The following is a 20,258-nucleotide window of genomic DNA, read 5'->3' on the forward strand; positions in this document are numbered from 1 at the left end:
AGATAATACACTAAATAACTTCAAAAATGTGAAACATTGCAACTGCTGCTTTCCTTTCCAAGTTGAATGGAAGAAGCAGGAGGAACATGGTTTAGTAATTCTGGAGGACCTCATGTTGCAGCTATTCAGTACAGATTCTCCTACAACCTTTAACAGTGGTACCTGAGTGCCCTCCAGTAGGGTTTTTAAATTTTTTGTATGTTTACTGTTAGGCTATCTTCATGAGAGGAGAAAGAAGCATATGTAATGAAGTGTCTGGCCTCCTTTTCGTTGCTTCAGACTAGTTTCTGTGAAAGATCTGTGTACCATGAAGACAAGGTTACAGTTATTTACCCAGCTGAATTAAGGGACTATGAATGGCTGATAATATTTATTTTGGAATAGAAGTATTGCATACAATCTCCTGGGAAAGCAAATACATTTTGTAATTAGAAGACTAAGAGATCCTAGGCCACATTCAAATTTACTTTAGTAACTCTGTTGTGATCATTGGAGGCATTAATGTGTTATGAATTTAATTCAAACCGCGTTAAAGAAAGCATTCTTAAAATATTTCTGCATGCTTTTATTCCCATCTTAATGATGTTTACAGTACTTACCTAAATTTCTGGTGCAAACATCATACACTGTTTTAACTTTTTAGTAAAGGTTTAACTTCATGAAAAATATCAATCACCAGTGTTTACTATGGTTTCCTTTTTGTGTTTATTACCAAGAAGATTTGATATTTTGCCCAAACTGGGTCTGCATGGAAACAGGACTTTCTGAAATGCTGGTATCTTGTTGCTGACTTAAGTACTCTTTGTTGATGCTCCTATGAGATTTCTACTGTGATTTGCTAATGAGTTACTTTCCCTAAGAAGCAAATATCAAAAAAATTTCCTGTTGCTTTCAGGTGAAATGATTCTTCCCCAGAAAATATTGGCTCCTCAAAACCAGTTTTCAGAAAACTTGTGTATTTCAAAATCCTGTTTGTTTCCCAAGGTACCAAGTACTCTGGTGAAATGTGAGACATGGATTTGTGTCTGATTTGAACCAAACGTATCAAGGACTTTAATGTGGGTTCTTTTATCCTGGTGAAATATGTTGACCATTTGCCTGTTGACTGTTCTCAGGAAATACTCTCTGTAATCAAAAGTTCTGTAAGATTTCTGCTGGTTGTTTTGAGCACTGCTGTCCTGTTGATCCCTTTCACTGAGAAATGAAAGAAATGCATAAAGAGAGAAATGTTCAGTTAGAAAACTACAAAAAGAAAATAATTGCAATGTATTCTCCAAAATCACAGTTAACAAGCAGTAGCACCCTTGATTGTATCAAGCACAGTAAAGCTAGCATAATTATTCAATTATACTTTACATGGATTCTAGGTCAGTAAGAACGCATAATTCGTAATATTGAAGTGTCACGTTCCTAGCAAAAGCTGCAGAGAAAGCCAGATTTTGCTAAAACAGAAGAATGGGTTGATTCCTTACCCTGTCTGAAGCAGAGAAGACCCAGAATCAGTCATGACAGTGTGTCTTCTGGCCGCCTAGTCTTCATTCCATGGGGGCAAATTTCATGCACGTCTAGTGTTAGGAGAAATTTTATCTTTGCATCTTTCCTCCCTTTCCCTCATGTGAGTAGCAGAGCTGCTGTCTGAAACGTGCACTGGTGGAGACATCTTCTGAGGATAGCTGCTCTGCTTTCATACTCCAGGCAGATTCGCCCAACCACAGGTCCTTGATGTTTTGGGATGTTCTGCGGTAAGAAAGCTGGGGTCCTTCTATCCCAACTCCCCGCAGCTGTGCAAGACACAGAAAATTGTTGCCTCTTGTTGACTCACCATGATGAACTTTCTCCTCATTGACTTCTTTTAATCTAAACATTTCACCTCTTACCCAGATGAGAACCTAAAAGCATTCTGCATAAAAGCAGCAAATATTAACAATGTGTGTGCTGTGATAATTTCTAAGGTGTTGCTAATTTATTTTCCTCTATCTTTTATTGAAAGTTACAAAAGTACCCATTTGCTTACTGAAAGAGTAAAAATCATCTTTGGTTGAAAGACATGAAACCACAATTTTTAATTTTGGCAGTGTTGCCTATTTTCAAATGAAAACCTAAAACCTTTCAAAAAAAGGACAGTGGTGGGACAGTCATTCAGAATCATAGACAGTGTTTTGATACCCTTGTATTTGAGCAGTAAAAGGGCTTAAGTTATGGAATGTTTTCCAAGGAGAGTGCTTCTTTTTGATATGCCTCTCTGTCAAAGGAAAAACCTCCCAAGACAAGGCTTCAAGTAATCTGATGCATACCTTACTTAGCCTGCTGCTGTCTTCAGAGCTGTCTGCTTTTTCTTTTCTATCATCCCAGAGAACTTACAATACTGAATGGTCATCTCTGTGAGTGCTGGCAAGGGGTTGCAGAGGAAACAGTAGTGGTATTGTACAAGGCAAGGCATGCTAGTAGTATGTTTTTAGTAAGTGAAATGCTAATAGGTACATGACCAAATCCTGCTCCAGGGCTGTTGAAGTTACTAGGACTTTTGTCCTTGGCTTCTTGGAGGTCAGAACTCCGTAACTCTGATAGAGAACAAGCCATAAAATCTGTGGACTTTTTTACAGATTGCTTTCCCACAAAATGCGGCAGAAAAATATTTCATCTTTTAACAAAAGTATGAGCCTTATTCATACCTTGTCATCTATCAAAAATTGTGCCAATCTTCAGCTTTACAGCAGCTTTCTCCCATATAATGATGGGGTAATTTACAGAAATTTATAACTCAGTGTTGCTGATTTTTCCCTGTCTTCATTCAAAAAGAGTGTGAGTGGTATGATCACACTTGTTGCTGGGTTATTATGCCTTGATGCTGGCACATCTCTGCTTCCTAACAGCTGTTCTGGTGTTTTTTCTCTGGCTTCCGTTTATGCTGGTTTGCTTCATTAAATAATCTTGATCCTAAACAGCAACTCAAAATTATACTACACCATGTTTATATATTATTAAATACTTAGAGGGTATTATTTATTTTGTTTCTTTCTTTTCCAGCTGTCACATGCACTTAGGTGTTTTCCAGTGTTTTCTCTTGTGGTATCTGTAGTCTTAGTTGCCAGCCTAACAAAGCTGGGCTTTGATTTAAACACACTTTTAGTACTTCAAGTGGGATGACCGTCATTTCACCGTAAGTTCTGCAACACAGTTGTCACCATGCTATACTTGGATCCCAACTGCTCTGAGTCAAATACTGGAATACAAGAATACAAGTGTTGCTGTTTCCTAAAGTTAAGTGTAAATCAATAACAGAAAGCTGAAAATGCACTGTCGGATTAACTGATGTCCCTTATTACTGGAACAAATTAACCATTAGTCAAAGACAGTGCTTTGCCATTACAGACTTCAGTATTTCCCCTGTAAGGTGGTGATTTTTCTCAGTGGAATGAAAAAGCAAATCAGTAAGTGAGCTATTGGACAAGTAATAACTCTATTTTAAATAGCCCCAAATTACTAAAGGCTTTTAGGACAGCTGTTCCCTCCCTTATCCTTTCAGGTATCTCACTGCTTTAGCTGGGTAAGAGGAATTGCCATCAGTGACTTGGTAGATTAGTCATGAGACGTTGGAGTCTAGTTTAACATTTGGTGAAAATTAAGAATTGGGATTTTGACTGAATAAGTAGATACCTGTAAGTTATACCTGCTTGGGATTGCCAGTGTCTATGCTAGATGGGACACATTTCCTACCAATAGAAGTACCAGTCATGCATATGACAAGGGTTTGTTTTCTTAATTGAAAAGATTTGACTGTAATTACATTTTTTCAAGACTTTGCCTTAGAGATGAGAAGCACTTTTTTTAAAGTTCTGCTTAGCAGAGATAAAAATAGATTGTTTATAGAGAAAACAGAAATAAAAGGAATTAAAATAAAGAAATTTAAAATAGGAGAAGTATTGGCAAGGATCATGCCTATGTTTCATTTAAAAATCAGTTGAAGAGCTAAACATGGTAAGTTAAAGAGAGGTGACCTCTTCTGTGACCAAGTCATGGGAAGATAAAGGATAAAAGTCTATTTTGATGTTCAGAGAATTAGGCAGCAGGTTACACCCAAGAAAATTTAATTTTCTGGTATATGCGAAGAGAAGTGGCACAGTATCAAGATGCAGCAAATGGGATTACTTTCTAAAAAAATTGCGTACTGAGTTTAAAATGCTTATTTAAATGTTACCTTCCCTATGAGCAAAAATGAAGGAAACAGCCGAGCCTGCAGTTATTTTATAAAATCTTGCCGCTTTCTTATGCTGTTCCCTTAAATTAGTCAAGTGAGCAATGTACAGTCTCACCCTGCTTTGCTAAGTGGCAGTTACCCCTGCACCACAGAGGGCAAAGGACAACGGAGCATCTTCCCTATAGCATTTTTCCCAGCACATATTTCTTTCTGTATAAGTAGAAGCACCAATATATGTGTAGAAAAGTGTGTATGGTGAAACCAAACTAACCCCCTTTTTTTTAAGATTGCAACTTTTGAACTCCACAGTGAATAGTTTTGTAATTAAGCCTATCTTCTAGTGGACAAAATAGGGAAAAAAACTTTCTCAGGGACACATAGTACTTCAAGTAGTTGTGACCTGTTTCTTTTTTGTCCTCCAACGAGTCTAGTTTCTCTCCCCAGGGTGTCCTGTTTTCATGCCACGCCAGCACGTTCTGAGAACTGAACAGCTTTCTTACAGAGCAAGGATATGGTGTAATGTATTGTGGGTGGTTTGTTTTCTCAGTTTCATATTAAAAACACATGCAAACTTTTATATGAAAAAACACAACTGAAGACTGCAGTAATGCTGCTATACTAGTGGTTTATGAAGTTTTGGAACTTAGGAATTCTGTTCTTTGGAGTGGTAGGTGAGATTTCTTCTCCGTGTCTGCACTGTTCCCATGCTCGCTCTTCTCCTCACCTCGCTGCCCTGAATAGTCCCTTCCACTTGCCTTATTGCTCCTACTCATTGCAGCTTCTCTAAAAATGAGCAGAAGTCCTGCTTTGAAGACTCAGCCAAAGAGTCCGTTCTGAATGATTTCTATCATCGTATTTATACAGAGCTCACTATAATTAAGTTAGCTTTTGTTGGCAATTAACCAGCACACTGAAGTGTGTATTGTCTTCCCTAAGACTTGCTCCTTGGGCTTGTGATATAAAGAAGATTTACATTTTGAGAGATTCTTTCTGTTGTACCTGTGACTTTGGAGCATCATTGGTCCCTTTTAGCATGCAGTGTGCTTTTCTTGGCCTGCTTCTCTCCCACTGTGTTCAGAGGGTCTGTGAATCACAATCTCATGTTGAGGCTCATGACCTGTGATACTGCATTTGATAGGCCTAGACACCACATGTATCCTAATTCTTTACATTTAATCTTTTATAAACCGAAGATTTTTTTCCTTGTATAAAAATAGCGATTGCCAATTTGGTGACAATGTTGGGTATTTCCACCTTGATTTCCAGTAGTTGCATGGGTGGATAGGTAGACCGGTTATTTTAAGGTACTATAACATTTACAGTTACTTCATCATATGCAAAGATTTTTTATTAATTTTTTTAACCACTGGATGTATTTCTCAGTTAGAAATGAATATGTTTGCTATGTCAGAACTTGTTTCACTCAAAAGAGAAAAGTTTTGGGAAAGCAGAATGTAAAATGCAGTTCTTGGCAAATTCTATAAAGAATTTCTGAAAACTTATGTGAATATCACATTCACAGCCACCTGTAGTTCATATTTGGTTTTATATCCAGAAAAATGTGAAAGAATACTTTACTGAATTGTAGGCTTATGTAAGCTGTTAATGACATGGATCTGTTACTCACCGCTATCACATATCTCTTGTAACGATTTTCTTGTAATAACCCATGACAACCATAAAATTCTGGAATGAGATCTGGGCAGAGGAGTAAAACCTGCACTAAGTTCTCTTAGTCACATTCAAGATAGTCTGAAGTATAGCTTTTTTCTGCCTGACCTGGCCATAAACTGTTTTATTTTGCAAAAAAGAAGCTACATGCCTCACAAAAAGATTGAGACCTTCCTTCGTGTAAAGTCCCTAAGTATTTTATTCCAATTAAACCTTTGTGACTGAGCATTCTGAGTGTATGGGAAGCAAATAAATGGCTCTGGATGCTAATTTTTGTTCTTTTAGCTGAAAAGAAACTTCCAAGTGCACACAAAGAGCAAATGTTATTATACCATTTGCACACAAAATCTTAAAATTTCACGTTTCCTGTAAGGACTTACCTTGCAAGCACAAACTTCCCTTAAAACAGACATTATTCCTTCAGGTCAGGAGGAACCTTGGCATTTCACTACTCCAACCAAAGTCAGAATTGACTACATGCTATATTGAAAATATTGTGTTTCTGAAGAAGCAGCAGCTGTTGTTTTTTTTTAAAATGGGATGTCCTTCACAGTCTAAGCAAGCTTTGAATGCATCTACTTTTAAAGGCAACCAGACTGCGTACCCTCTCCGCTGCAACAGAATTTCTGAGTTTCAGGTCTGAGAAGAAAGTGAGAGCTGCAAGTGAGAACTGAAGTATGGTGGTAATGGCTTACCTTTCTAGGTGGCACTTCAGAATTCTTAAAGCAAATATTTGGGGACAGCAGGCCAGTCATGTTGTGGCTCCTACAGGATATTGATGCCTCAGAACTGAACTTGAACTGTTTCAGTGTTTTCATACAGAAAGATTAGGTCCCTACATTTATGCTTATGTACACATGATCACAGGAAGCATTTCTCTGCTTCTTGAACAAATTTGTTATGGTATGCTCACGCTGACATCTAGAATCCAGTATCTGGTGCCAGTTAAAATAGCAATCATAAACCAGTATCTTCTTTCCTTACATGTTTAGGAAAATATCTCCAATTTCGATATCGTCATGGAGTCTGATGAGGGCACCTTCCAGCCATCTGGACTGGGTTTTACTGGCAATGCTAAAGCTCGGGACATCGTGAAAGAGATCATGACTCTGCTGCAGCCCATCAATGTTACGGATGTTTATGACAACGCAGATGGAACAGACATCGATTACTGGATGAGAGACGGGGTGCCCGGTGAGCATGCTTTACAGGTGACATCACTCCTCCCGTGCAGTGGCACATCAGATGGGTGGTCTGGTGTTTTGAAAATAGTGAGAAATGCTTTCTCTCAAGGAGTAAAATTTACTTTAGGTAAATGTGGAAATGTTAAAAGGTGACCAAGAGAAATAGGACATAAAGTGGATTTGAGCTACAGTTTAATAATGGTATAGATTATACGTAGCATAACATGACTAAAATCTTCTTTTCGGCTTTAAGGATTTTAATAATTAATCCCAGACTGGTGGTTTATAAATAGTAAACTAAGGCAGAGGGGAATTCTCCAATGCAGAACAAATAATTTTTCTACTATTATTATTTTGACTTTGAAATACAGGGCTTTTTCTCCCTGTTTTATATGCTGAAAAAACAATGTTTGTGAGATGTGACATTTAAAAGGTTATGGGGCATTAAGGTGTGCTAAAGGGGTCAAATTCTTCTAAGTCTGAAGTGGTTTAGGGGTTTCTTTGGAGCATTATATCTGGGTCCCAGTGAGAAGCAGCTTGTTGGCAAAGAGGCTTGCAAGCTGTGAGACAGATCCACCGCTGGCAGCTCCCCCATGCAGGACGCCCCACCCTAGCATGGGGGCTTACAGGGCACAAGAGTCCCAGTTAGAGGCCAGCCTGGGTGAAGCCTTAGTGAATTTCCATGGTAATTTCCACACTTGAATAATAGTAGAAATAAAAGTTTCCTAACACTGATATTTAAAAAATTATGATTGGTTTTAAAATTTTAAGGTTCTTTTTCTCCCGTGTTTTATGACTGAAGTAGGCTGGCTGGTGCATTTCTCATGCTAGTTTTACTAGTAGATGCTATATGCTTAGAATCTCTTAATATTTTATTAACTGCCTTGTTTTTTACCTGGTCTTGTGGAAGATGCAGCGGGTCATGGAATATACGCTTCTTATTTATGGTCAGAACACTTTACTTGTCACTCACCTGGGATGTACAAAGATACCATAAAGTTGACTGCTTCAATAAATGTATGGATGTCTAATTTTCAAAGCCAAATAGCTATGCTGGGCAAGAAGTATGGATGAATGGATACTGTTAAACAGCTAGGGATTCATCTTCAGCTGGTGTGCTGCTTTCCAGGTGAGGTGCAACCTGTTCGGAGCAACATCATACAGCTGTGACATTGGTGTGTACTCGCGTTCCTAGTCTCTGCGGGTGCATCTTACCTGAGTGTTAGGACCACGTGCTGAGTTGAGAGACCGTAAGCACTGCTGAGAGGCTGTAGCCGTGCATCGTCCTCCACAGCCTGCAAGCACCTGTGCAAAGATGTCTGGTCCAGAATTTCAGACCAACATGTCTGTGTTGTAGCTGGAGTATGAGAACTCACCACTCAGCCTGTGTTTAGAAAATGCAAGTGTTTCAGAATTTTTTCCTAGGTAAGGTGTTGGGAGCATTACAGGTGGTCCTCAGGACGTTCGTTGTGCTTCCCATCTGAGTGCAACAGATTATGGAAGAAGAGAGAAAAAGTTAACATTCAAATGCCTGGTTTTCAGTTGATAATGTGAATGGTGCTTGTGATGGCAGCGTGTATTGAGCTCTTCTACACGACTTTTCATCAGCTGAGGTGCACCTGGAGCATAAACAGCTACAATTGCCACGGTCGTCTTGATTGGTCACCTGGGCTACATGTGTAAAGTACACCGAGCAGGGCAGAAACGGGAGCCCTCTCCCACAGTCATCTGTATTCCTCAGAAAGCATAAACTATGAAAAATATCAAAACCTATAAGCTCAACCTTGGGAAAACATAAATACACCAGAACTGAGACCTCAGTTTTTAAATAAATCTGATTTGCTTTCCTATTAAAAATTTGGCACATTAATTGATGGTGGGTTTTTCTGCTGTCTGAAGCTTTGATTCATTTAACTTCCCATTAAGCAAATAACAAAGTGTTCTTGCAGCATAAAGGAACAGTGATTCTTTTTTTCCCCCATCAAGCCCCAGTGGGAAGGAATTAGCTCCACTAAAAGAATTTCGGCTGCTTTAGATTGTGTTTCATACTGTACCAGGGAGAAGTCTAAGACATCTTGTAATCTTCACGCCTTGTCTCCAGTATTCTCACTGCTTGAATGAGCCCTTATGGTATATAATAACATTGGAACAAATTGAACACACTGTAACAGCTTTTATAATTTTGTCCAATTTAAACAAGCAGTCAAGTGTTGACACTTCATCAATTTTATTTAAATATTTTCTTGAAAATACACTTGGTGGCTTTGTTTCGGCAACAGTGAGAGAAAATATAGTGTACTTCTTGAACAGTAAGCATGGTTTCTGACATAATTTCTATAGACTTTTTCTTCTTTTTGGTGTTAAATAGATTCTGGGATCTACCTTTTTAGATGCTATTAAAATTCTGCTCCTCCTGCTCCTTTTGGTCTGAAAGATCCACAGAGGGCAACAGTACGTGTGTTTTTCAGAGCTGTTCATAGCTGCTTCCGAGACAGGCGAAGTGACTCTGGCTCCTTACTCTCTGCTATTTCCAGCATGTTTATTTTTAATGGGCATGCAGTGAAATGTTATTTGTAATGTTACTTAAACGTATTTGCAAGAAAACAGCAGTGGCTATTCTGAAATTTTAGGATGAGAGAGGCCAGGAGAATTCAGAGTGCTTTTCAAGCCATAGGCTGAAGCTTAACTAATACTTCTAAAGCACAAGCAAGGTGATCTGCACCAAACACAGCAGTTTAATGGTTTGTGACTGCAGAATATTAGAAATATTTCTGTCAGTGGCCTTTACATTAGGATTATTTTGAGAACAGTTCAGCCCAGCAATGAGGAATGTCTGTAGCTGTGTTTTTCTAGTGATAGCCAGTTTCCAGCTACTGAAAATATTTGTATAACATTTGTTTTGCTTTTTCATGAAGGATAAATCAAATTAAATGGGGTTTTTGTGGTGTCCTATTTTACACTGTGGTTTTACAGCTTGAGGTGACCATTGGTCCTAAGACTACTCCTTTATTAATTATGCAATTATCTTCCTCAGCTTTCTTTTTAAGGAGTCAGTTATGTGTTTATTTTTAGTTAGGGATACATCTGAATCGTGGCATGTAAAGGTGCTCCTTTCCAACACTAAGTCCTAATCAAATTTGGCAAGAATTTGCAAATATAGGTGGGGAGATGGATTGGTTGCGTTTATTTGTTTGCTTTCTTCGCATGCTTTTTACAACAGGCTTCTTCAGTGTCTGAAAGGGTTAAAAAACATTAAGCAAGCCCTGCTAGACCAGCGCTCAAGTATTTTTGTTGAAAAAGCAAGGTATCCGATGATCACAAGGATGCTTTGAGCATGATTTAGACCACTTCCTAAGGTAATGGGACCGGGGCTGCATCAGCCTTCCCTGCAAACTTTCAGAAACTGAGAAGGGGGAATGACGTGATTATATTTGTATTATGGTATCCAGTGAACATTAGTTTAGCTTTAGGTGTTAGGGGCGAGGAAAACAGGTGCCCTCCTATTTTTGCAGAGGGAAGGCTGTTGTGACACAGTGTTCCCATGAGAGCTGGTTCAAGGATGCTCCTTGATGCCGGGCCCATCAGGGAGGTTATCTGTCGCTGCAGCGCTTACGATGGGAACACTCGTCTATTAGGAACTGAGCTGTATTTGAGATCGAGCTGACCCAGGACATCAAGCAACTCCCCAAAGACATGTGGCAACTATTCTATTTAAAATTCAACTAGTGACCTAAAGGTAAAACTCCTTTTTACAATGTCACTCTGAACCTTGATGGTTGTTTGTGTCTCTCTGTCTCCACAGTGACAGTGTCTCGCTTTTTCGTTACATTACACAAGAGGAGGAATTATTCTTCCAGAAACTAATAAACCAGTAGTTCATCTAACTTTAATGTTTCTTCTCAAATCAAAAATTCATTGCTAACCCAACCTATTAGTCATTTTCTTGGAGGTGGCAAACAAGTAGTATCATATATCATTTCTCTCATTTTTATATCTTCATAGTACTTCTTTATTAGCTTCATCTAAAATAAGATGTATTGTGGCTTTAGACAACAGACTTTGACATGCACGATTTCCTTTCTTATTATCTAAGAGGTTAAATCCTTCGGTTCCACCCCTTTTCTAGAGCATGGTGCCCCGTCATCCCCCAGTCCCCACCATCCCTTGTAGCACCAAACTCCAGTGTGAGCCTCTGGTGTGCTTAAGCCAAGCCTGCTCCTCTGCTCCATGTCAGCCAGGGGCATGTTTGAGAAAGTGGTGTAATGGGAAAACGCCCTGACTTGAGGTTACCAGCTGGACATGAAGAATTGGATAAACTCTCTATTTCCCAAATTGTAAGCGGGTAACCTGTGTTCACTCTCACCTACATCACTGTTTGGAGGTGATACTCCACTGTGATGCATGGAGCACTGCCCCTCAGTGTACCTGTTTTATACTGCCCACAGACTTGGGCAGACTCTTTGGATCCACTTTCTAAGCTTCTTTTTATTGCCAAAAGAATAAAAACTGCAAAGAAACAGAGGAAAAATCAGATTTACATACTCTAGGACTTCATAGGCCAATGCTGAAAAGCCTTTGGCTTGATTGTGCACAGGTGAGAGATGTTGCACTTGACAAAGACCTTCCTACAGGATGAGGGAAAGAGAAAAATGTTTCCTTAAAAATAGACATTAAACTTAACTTCCTCACTTTAATACGTAGCATTTAAGTGATTCATTATCTGAGATGTTTATCATGTGGAGAGATCCAGTTATCTGATCAAGTGACTAACACAAATTGAAATGACTCCTGCTCACTCATGGAGCAAAAAGTTGGACAAAACTCCTGAACACTACCTGCAGAACCAGTATTATAAGTACTTAGATAATTTTAGTTACTCCACAGGTGCTACATTTTTGTACTTGAGTTCCCACTGCTCTGGACAAGTGTTGAAGCACACCGCCAAGACCAGCCAGTATGGGCCTGATTTATTTTTTTGTGGAAATGAATGGTAAGGGGCTTATGGTGTACACCTATGTCTTGTCTAAGTCTTTATCTCAGTAAGTCTGAGATATACCAGCACTGTTGTGTGATGATTAGCAATATTGTATTGCTTTTTCCAGGTCATTCCTCTCCTTTTAAATATCTTACTTTATCATTCCAAAAGGAAATATGGTGAATGAGTGTGTTCTTGCAGAAGTCAAATTTTCTGCAACTTGGGAGGTATTAAATTAAACCAGTATGCTAAGAGAACAATTATAATTGCTTGGCACTTAAAGAACCTACTATAAGTGCTACAGCTATTAGAACCATTTAAAATCTTGATTGCAGAAAGAACTCTGTGTATTAATCTGTAAAATAATTCATCTATGCTCTAATTTATCATTGTTCCATAAAAAAGGCGTTTGAAATTAGAAATTACTCTAGAGTAATTAAACAAATTTAATATGCTGCAACTTTTTATGAAGGTGGATACCTCAAAAGGCTTGTAGTTTAACATAACATCTCAGTTATATTAGCCTTTTGTATGACCTTTTTCTGCTTTTAATAAAGTTAATAAGGTCTTTGAGACTAATCATTTAATGAAAGGACTAGTCTGTAAATTATGGTATGTTTTCTTATTAGTTGTGCTATTTGACTACCAGACAAGCTTGACCATACTTTACATAGAATTCTTTCCATCTTTGTTCTGCTTGGGCTAGAGTCTTGTTTTGGCATATTGGAGTATTGGGCTACTTCAAATAATTAACAGGAAGCATCAGAATTGCAAGGTGTTTTGTTTCACGTAGATTAGACATAGACCATGCAAATATTCAGCCGGGATAGTACTGTGGGAGAGAAGGATGGAGTTGGGTGATTAGGCACAGTGCCTGAATGCAGATTTTACTGGTAGTTTTAAGAGGGCTTCTTTAATATATTTCTCATTAGAGCATGTACATTTCTAATGTGAGGGCACAGGGTGGTCATGTCAAGTCAAAAATAATGTGTCATCTTTGGGGCAAAATAATTCATGATTGTAGCAAATACTTGAAAAGTGCTCATTCACACTTATTTTGACAAAAATGAAGACTACTTCTGAATGAACTTGCTGAAGTCTACCTTAACTCTGAACTCCCACTCTTCAGTAATATGTTTTAAGAGTATTTTATTAGAGACTGATAGAAATACTAAGAAGAGAAAGGTTGACACAATCAAGGGTGAATGCTGCAATTGCTAGCAGGTAGTACTAAGCGGTTTTACTTCACTCAATATTAGTGACATTTTAGTAAGAGCAAGATCACAAAAGAACTGCAGGAAGACTTGAAAGCCTAGAAATCCTACCTTACAGTAAGAAACAGGAGACCTTAAATCTCTCTCCATTTATGCAAAACTATATTAAGTGATGACTCAACTACAGCATACATTTAGGCTGGGAAGTGATTTGTCTAATTACAGTGCCTTTCTCCCTTGTTTTAAAAAAACAGTCTGTTAGCAATTCGGTCTATCTGAGTCTAAACAAATTCAAAGTGGAAGAAAGCAAACACCTTCTTCCAATAAGGTTAGAGAGCTACAGAAGCACCTTGCAGACTTGGTGAATTCTCCATCGTTTTGAATGTGTAAAACAAGACTTGGCTGTCCTTCAAAAAGTAAAGGGTAATTCAATCAGGAGGAATGGGCTTGATGCAGCAGATACAAGGTGAGGTTCGTTGCCATGTGTTATTTGGAAGGTGTGATTATATGGTAATGGGTCTTGCTGGCCTTAAAAAATCTGTGAATCTGCCAGTAAATCTTACATGCATTTTCTATAATTAAATGCCTCCTTCCCCATTTAAGCCTCACCCATTTCAAACACACTAGCTTTTTGAATGTCAAAAGCTTTTGTCTGATTTTTTGTCTGATTTGTACAATGGTTAGGTAATCCTGATTACAATTAAAAAAATACAACTATTGTTAACTTGCCAATCCCAGAGGAAATTTGAACCGTGAAACCAAAAATATTTGCAAAACTCTATCAAACATTGCTGAACAGCTTGAATTTCTTATTTTATTTCTACTTATTCTCTTTTCTTCAGCATCTGTGATGCAGTTTATTTGACAAAGTTTTCTTGGTGATCACAAGCTAATAATTACAGCACATGGGTTAAGCAGCTGATATTACATAGCATTTACATTTATCTTTCAAAAAACTAGGCAAGACAGCTTTAAAATTATCTTATATGAATATTACAACAAATTAGTTTGAAACACTGACATTCTGATTGGCTTTTAGAATCCTAGAAGAAGTAAAAATGTTCCAGTGCATTCAACCATGTATAAATATTAAACAAGCTCATTAATCTAGTAATGAAAACTTAAATTAAGGTGTTTCAAATAAAATCGTAAATTCTAACGGTTCTTGCACGTTTTGGTTAGTGGACTTCTTTCTCTTATTTTGTCACTGTTCCTTCCATGAATATCAGTAAGGTTGAATTTTTTCCTTACTTTTAGATGCTTACTCTTCTAAAAATTACATGAGGTGGATTGGTGTAAAAGACCCTGTTAGAAATAGTTTCCTTCTGTAAGCACACAAAATTTCTAAATATTTCAAAAAACATCAATAAATTTGCTCCTGCCACTCACCTTGTTCGTAAGAGAATATGCTCTGTCTCAGAAAAGAAGCACTGAAAATATCTAACTGAGAATCTCATTTGGATTTGGGGTGTGGTTGGTTTTCTTCTGGCTGTGTCTCTGAGAGGCATATTAATTCTCTATTGTTTGCTGCATAGGAAAGCTGAATTCTGTTTCTGTGGGTGGGAATATTCTTTTCATATGGAAGTATTTGCCATTTGTTGATCCTAAAATAACAAGTGTCCTACATTAACACAGAGACCTCAGTGTTAACATGCTAATATGCAGTTTGGAAGTACAAGTTAGTTAAGCGTTATTCCCAGAACTGTCCCCTACTTCACTGAAGCTCATGCAAATAATGAAGTAAATAGAAAAAAAAGGTGTGTGGGGGTGTGTGTGTGTCTAATTTGTGTTCTGTAAGGAAGTTGGAGGTGGAAAGTGTTTGCCAATGGAAAAGTGTGAAAGTTAAATGTGATTTTCTCCTTTTTTTATTTTATTTTTTTTTCTTAACCTCTTTAAAATTTGACTGTATGAAAAATAAGACACATTGGAAATGTTGGGAGATTTCTCACCAAATGTGTAATGATCCAGAATAGCTGTTAGAAACAACAGCAGAAATGTCTGTGGATTTGTGGATTTCATTCCTGGAAAACAAACTGTAATGGCATCGGTATTGAAAACTGAATAAAAAAATAAACCTTTTAGTAGCGTTCCAAGAAGACCATGCATAAGCTGCTCTTGATGGGAGGGATGCAGGTTAAAAGGATTAAGATCTGGCTTGCAGCTCTCCAAGTAGTTTCCTATATGAAGTCATATGATGAGTGTTTCTAATAGGATTCTTCAGGGCTTGGTACATCCTCAACTATTCAGAGTTTCCACTGGTGGTTTGGAATCAAGTTTAAAATTACAACAAAACACAGCTGATGTAATTGCTATTGGAATGATAAAGAATGATGAGAACAAGCTGATCATCCAGCCAGGGTGATTATGAAAGTTTGAGTCCTCTCTGTCCACATGGCTCACACCATTCTTGTACTGGAGTCCCAAAAGAAGAAACAATATTTAGAAAAAACCACTTCCTTGGACCTGTTGGCTACCCTACTGCTGATGTAGCCCATCTGTTCCCTTCATTGCCACGAGGTTTCACTGGTGCCTCTTGTGCAGCAGGTCCTGCAGGTCCTGTTCTGCAGAGCTGCTACCCTGCTACCGCACCTCCAGCCTGTACTGTTCCAGTGGGCTGTGCTGTTCCAGTACAGGACTTCGGTTTTGTCTTTGCTGACCTTTGCTGAGGTCCTTGTCAGGCCACTCCTGAATTTGAGCTCTCTGAACAGTAGCTCTGCCTTCCAGCATACACAACTGCTCCTTCCACAAATTTAATGAAGATGTGGGCCATCCCTGTCATCTGGGTGGTTTCTGAAGATGCAAAGGGTACTGGCCTGGTATTGACCCCTGAGGGTGACACCAATCATACCCAGCCCTCAAATTCTTGATGGCTACCCTTTTTGCCCAGTGGTCTGGTGAGTTTTCCACCCACCTTTACTCTACTACTCCAGTCCATAATGTTCCTGGGAACTGAGGTTAGTTTGTCTGGCTTATAGGTCTCTGGATCCTGCTGCTTTTTGTTTTGGGTTTTTTTTAAATGTGCATAACATTTGCCTTTTTTCAGTCATTGGGGACTTTCCCTGATTGCCACTTTTCCGAGATGATAGAAAGCAACCTCTCAGTGGCATTGGCCGGCTCCCTCGTGCAGCCCATCCAATACCATTTATTTGTGTTTGCCCCATTTACTTAAACAATGCCTAATTTCATCTTCCTATACCATAAGTAGTACCTGTTCCCCCTTCCCCCCAACTCTGCTGCCAGGCAGAGACCTGAGAGTTACTTTAAAGTTTAAACCACTGCGATTACTTTCTTATTATTCTTCTGTTACTCATTATAGCCAATATAGCAAATAATATAGCACTTCCACAGCATTTTTTTCCCAAGCAATCTAAAAGTTTTATGTGGAAAGGGGGCTGTAAAAACATCTTGACTGGCTGTGCGGGCACATTGGAGGTTTGAACCAAGTATGTTTTTGATCCAGGATCAGAAAGCTTTTCAGTGACAGAGCTTTAGATATTACTCAGAAAACTTGTCCCTTCCTTAAGCAGCAAACACATCACGCTTTCATTTGCAGGTGACATTTTAGGTGTAAATGTCTGAGGCTTCTGAAGAATGCTTTTGATAGTAGACCTAGCTGAACAAATACAAAGCTCAGGAATCATTTATAGAGACATCTTCCTTAAAGGAGCAAGTTCAAAATTATTTCAGTGGCAGTCCCTCCAGGACATTGTTAACATTTATGAACTTCAGAATGGGAACTTTCTCACTGTTTGTCTTCAAAAATGATTCGACAGATTTGGTCTACAGTGCTACTGAATTTCAGAAGAGCAGAATTTATTGAGCACCAATTTTTTTCCTGGATATCTCTCTTTCCAGTGACATTATATGTGTTTTCATGCAACAATTCCTGTCAATTCAGTCATGGAATAGACCACAGAAAAACACTTAAGTGTGAAAGAAACTGAATATACGTTTGTATTTTGTAGTGGCAAATCCTCAGGAAAGGATGGTGGGCTGTGTAGGAATGCAAGAGAGAAGTTAAGAGGTTACTGTTCTGGCTCTGACATTAGCTGCCATCATCAGTGAACAATATATGCTTCCTCAGGTTCCCTAATGATAACAGTTACCAGAGGTGTGCTGAGGAGCTGTTTTTATGTGTAAGGTACAATAAAGAGGAAAGAGTCTTCAATACCTTCCTAATTAAGCTGGTCCATCTTCTGGTGGAATCATCAGACCTTGCATTTATTTAGCACAAGAGCAGCTTTACCTGATCAAATGTTGTGGATGCGTGTAAATGAAATAGCAGTGTATGTGGAAAGAACTTCCTACAAATGTATTCTGGGGACATGTAAACAAATCTGTCTGCAAGAACAAAGCATGCACCTCAACATGAGCAGCAATTTATTCAAATTCTCCATCCAAAGAGCCAGAAAACCTTATTAAGAATTATTACCCATCAGGGCCAGCCTGTCCACAGCTTGCAGGGCCCTTGACAGAGTGCTGTCTCAATCACCATGTAAGGCTTGGAAATCCACCAAAGAAAATGGGCACTTTTCCTGTTGCTTAGCTGGCTAAACTGGATTTTAAAACAGTTCAGTTCTATTAACTATATTAAACCTGAGCAATGACCTTCTGGGACAGCAGAATTTTTGTAGTTGTTGCTGCTGTTTTTTAAAAAAAGCTAAAGTAAAGAAATAGCTGAAAGCAGGGATTTTCAGACTCTGGTCTCCAGACTCCTGGGGGATTGTGGATTACTCCTAAAAATGTACAACTTCATCTGCTACTAAGAAGAGAGCAAGTTTGTTGTCAGTGGTCTTGATTATCCATCTGTTGTCAGTTGGGATCATCCATGTGCTAGAAAATGTTTATGGGTTTTAAAATTGAAAGCAGTTGAAAACCGTTAATGTGGCATTGTGGAGGGGAAAGAAGTTGAGCAGCTTGGCTTCTCAAAGGGTATATTCTCCATCCTTACAAGCCGAGACATGTGGGTTTAGAGTATTGGCATTTTACAGCTATCCCAAATTCCCTTGGGGATGTGTAGCATACAAACACATCACCAGCTGGAAGCTACTGGAAGTAACTTACAAAAGTAAATTAGAGATACGATACAGAAAAACTAAAATTATCTGATGACAGAGGTTATCGTGAAGAATCCTAAAGTAAAGTGGTTCTACCTAAACAAGAGTTGTCTGGATTGCCTGCCTGCTTCCCCCCCTCCCCGAATCCAAACCCACACAACAACAACCAAAGCACAGTGGAAGGTGCTGGGAGCAGGCTGAGAAACATCAGTGTTCAGTTGCTCATCTCTGAGCACCAGTGAAGTCACAGAAGTGATTTTCAAGACTTTTTATGACTTGTACTCCATTAACTTCTAGAGGAAAGACTTTTAGAACAGTTTTCCACACACAAGTGCATTGCAGTTCATGTGGAACACTTAGGAGTGGGACATTTTTCTGGTGTAAAGTTCTTGTTTCTAGACCCTTTGTAAAATGCAACAAGGTTACTCTGGAAGTTTGATGTCTAGTTTAATGCTGCATGCAAAGTTCACTTGGAGTAGTGATCCTGAATTTCCCTCTGCCTTGCAGGCCAAACTTGGCCGTAGCCATGGGTCAAGTCAAGTGCCAGAGAAAGAAGATCTGTAGTCTGTTAAGGAGCTAATTCAGAAATGCATACAAACAGATGAGATTTCAAAGAACCACAGAGCTGGCAAGAAGGTCTCTAGAGAGCCTCTAAACATCCTCTGTTCCAACACAGTCTCGCCAATGCCTGTGTCATTTCTTTCACGTTTGTTTATGCTGTTCTTGAAGACTTACTATAATGGAAACATTATAGACCAGCTGGTATGTCCCAGTTCTATTCTAAGTGCTTAGGGAGGTTTTTCTAGTATCTAGCCTAAGTCTTGCCTGCTGCAATTTAAGTGCTTTAGCTGTCTTTTCTTTCCATTATGAACCCAGAGACATGGTTATTTCTTTCATCTTGCAGCAGGTTTTTATGTGAAGTTGATTTTTTCCTTTCTTGGTGTAGTAGTTTATACTTGCCCCTTCTGATCTTCATCCTGGATTTTTTTTCAAGTGTCTCATTAGTGAAGATCACGTAACAAATTCTCATCATGCTCTCAGTGTCCCTGCTATACGTCCCTGGTTAGTGTCATCTCTTAGCGTCGGAAGACTTTGCTCCATTGTTTTTGTCTATAATGAAAATACCAAATAGCCTCAGACCCCTGTGGCACCCCAGTCTGTATCTCCTTCCATGTTTTACTCCCTGAGTACACTGACCATCCAGTTTGGATCAACCTTGTAATATACAATATTTTCTTTGTCTCTTCTGGGGTCCTTAGTGATTAACATAACTTTGAACTTTTATACGTTGTTTATAGGATCAGAAAGTGAGTTCAAAGGGAGCCATTGTGAGGACATAGATTGAGGTGCTGGACCTTACTATGTTCTGGTAGCATCTGGAGATCACAGTGCTTTTGTGTCTGACATTAAAAACATTGGTCCTAGGTGTATGTTTTGGGGTTTCTTCAGAGTTAGAATGCATTGCAGAACCAGTTTCTGTAGGTAGATTAGCTCTTTAAGTCTTAAGGAAAGAAAGAAATGTTGATCTGTATAAACAAGATCTATTTGATGAGATTAGAATGGAAAATAACAGAATGGTGAATTCCACTAGGAATAAACATTTAGTTAAAATTTAGAGCAATGGTAGAAACTAGTTTTTTAAGGTTTTTATTTCACATATGTAGTAAGTCAAGAAAATGTGCATGACTGGGCTATTTGGGTTTACTGTTTTATTTCACTTTGTGAGAAAAGTTTGGGTTGCCTTTTATTTTCATTTGAGTTGGGAAAAGAGAAAAGCAGAATTGTGTCATTTGCTACAAAATGAAAAAACCAGCTTTCCCCAGCTCTGCCTTTCCTTGTCTGCCTGTCTTAAGGATTCCATGAAACTGCAGTGCTTTGCATCATATATTACTGCAGAAAGGTCATATGGGTTACAAATTATTAGTTTAATCAAAGCAAACCAGTCTTTATACTGTACAA

General features: G+C 38.6%; 1 protein-coding gene across 1 annotated transcript in view; it reads left to right on the forward strand.

Annotated features, from left to right (window-relative positions):
• CPQ (carboxypeptidase Q) overlaps positions 1-20,258 on the forward strand; it is a 166,822-nt gene that overhangs the window by 127,037 nt on the left and 19,527 nt on the right. The window contains exon 7 of the mRNA XM_049820501.1: positions 6,862-7,063. Coding sequence (XP_049676458.1) covers positions 6,862-7,063 — 202 coding nt within the window. The remainder of the gene's footprint in view (positions 1-6,861; positions 7,064-20,258) is intronic.

The sequence above is a fragment of the Accipiter gentilis genome, chromosome 2 (assembly GCF_929443795.1).
Source record: "Accipiter gentilis chromosome 2, bAccGen1.1, whole genome shotgun sequence".
In the NCBI taxonomy this organism is placed as follows: Eukaryota; Metazoa; Chordata; class Aves; order Accipitriformes; family Accipitridae; genus Astur; species Astur gentilis.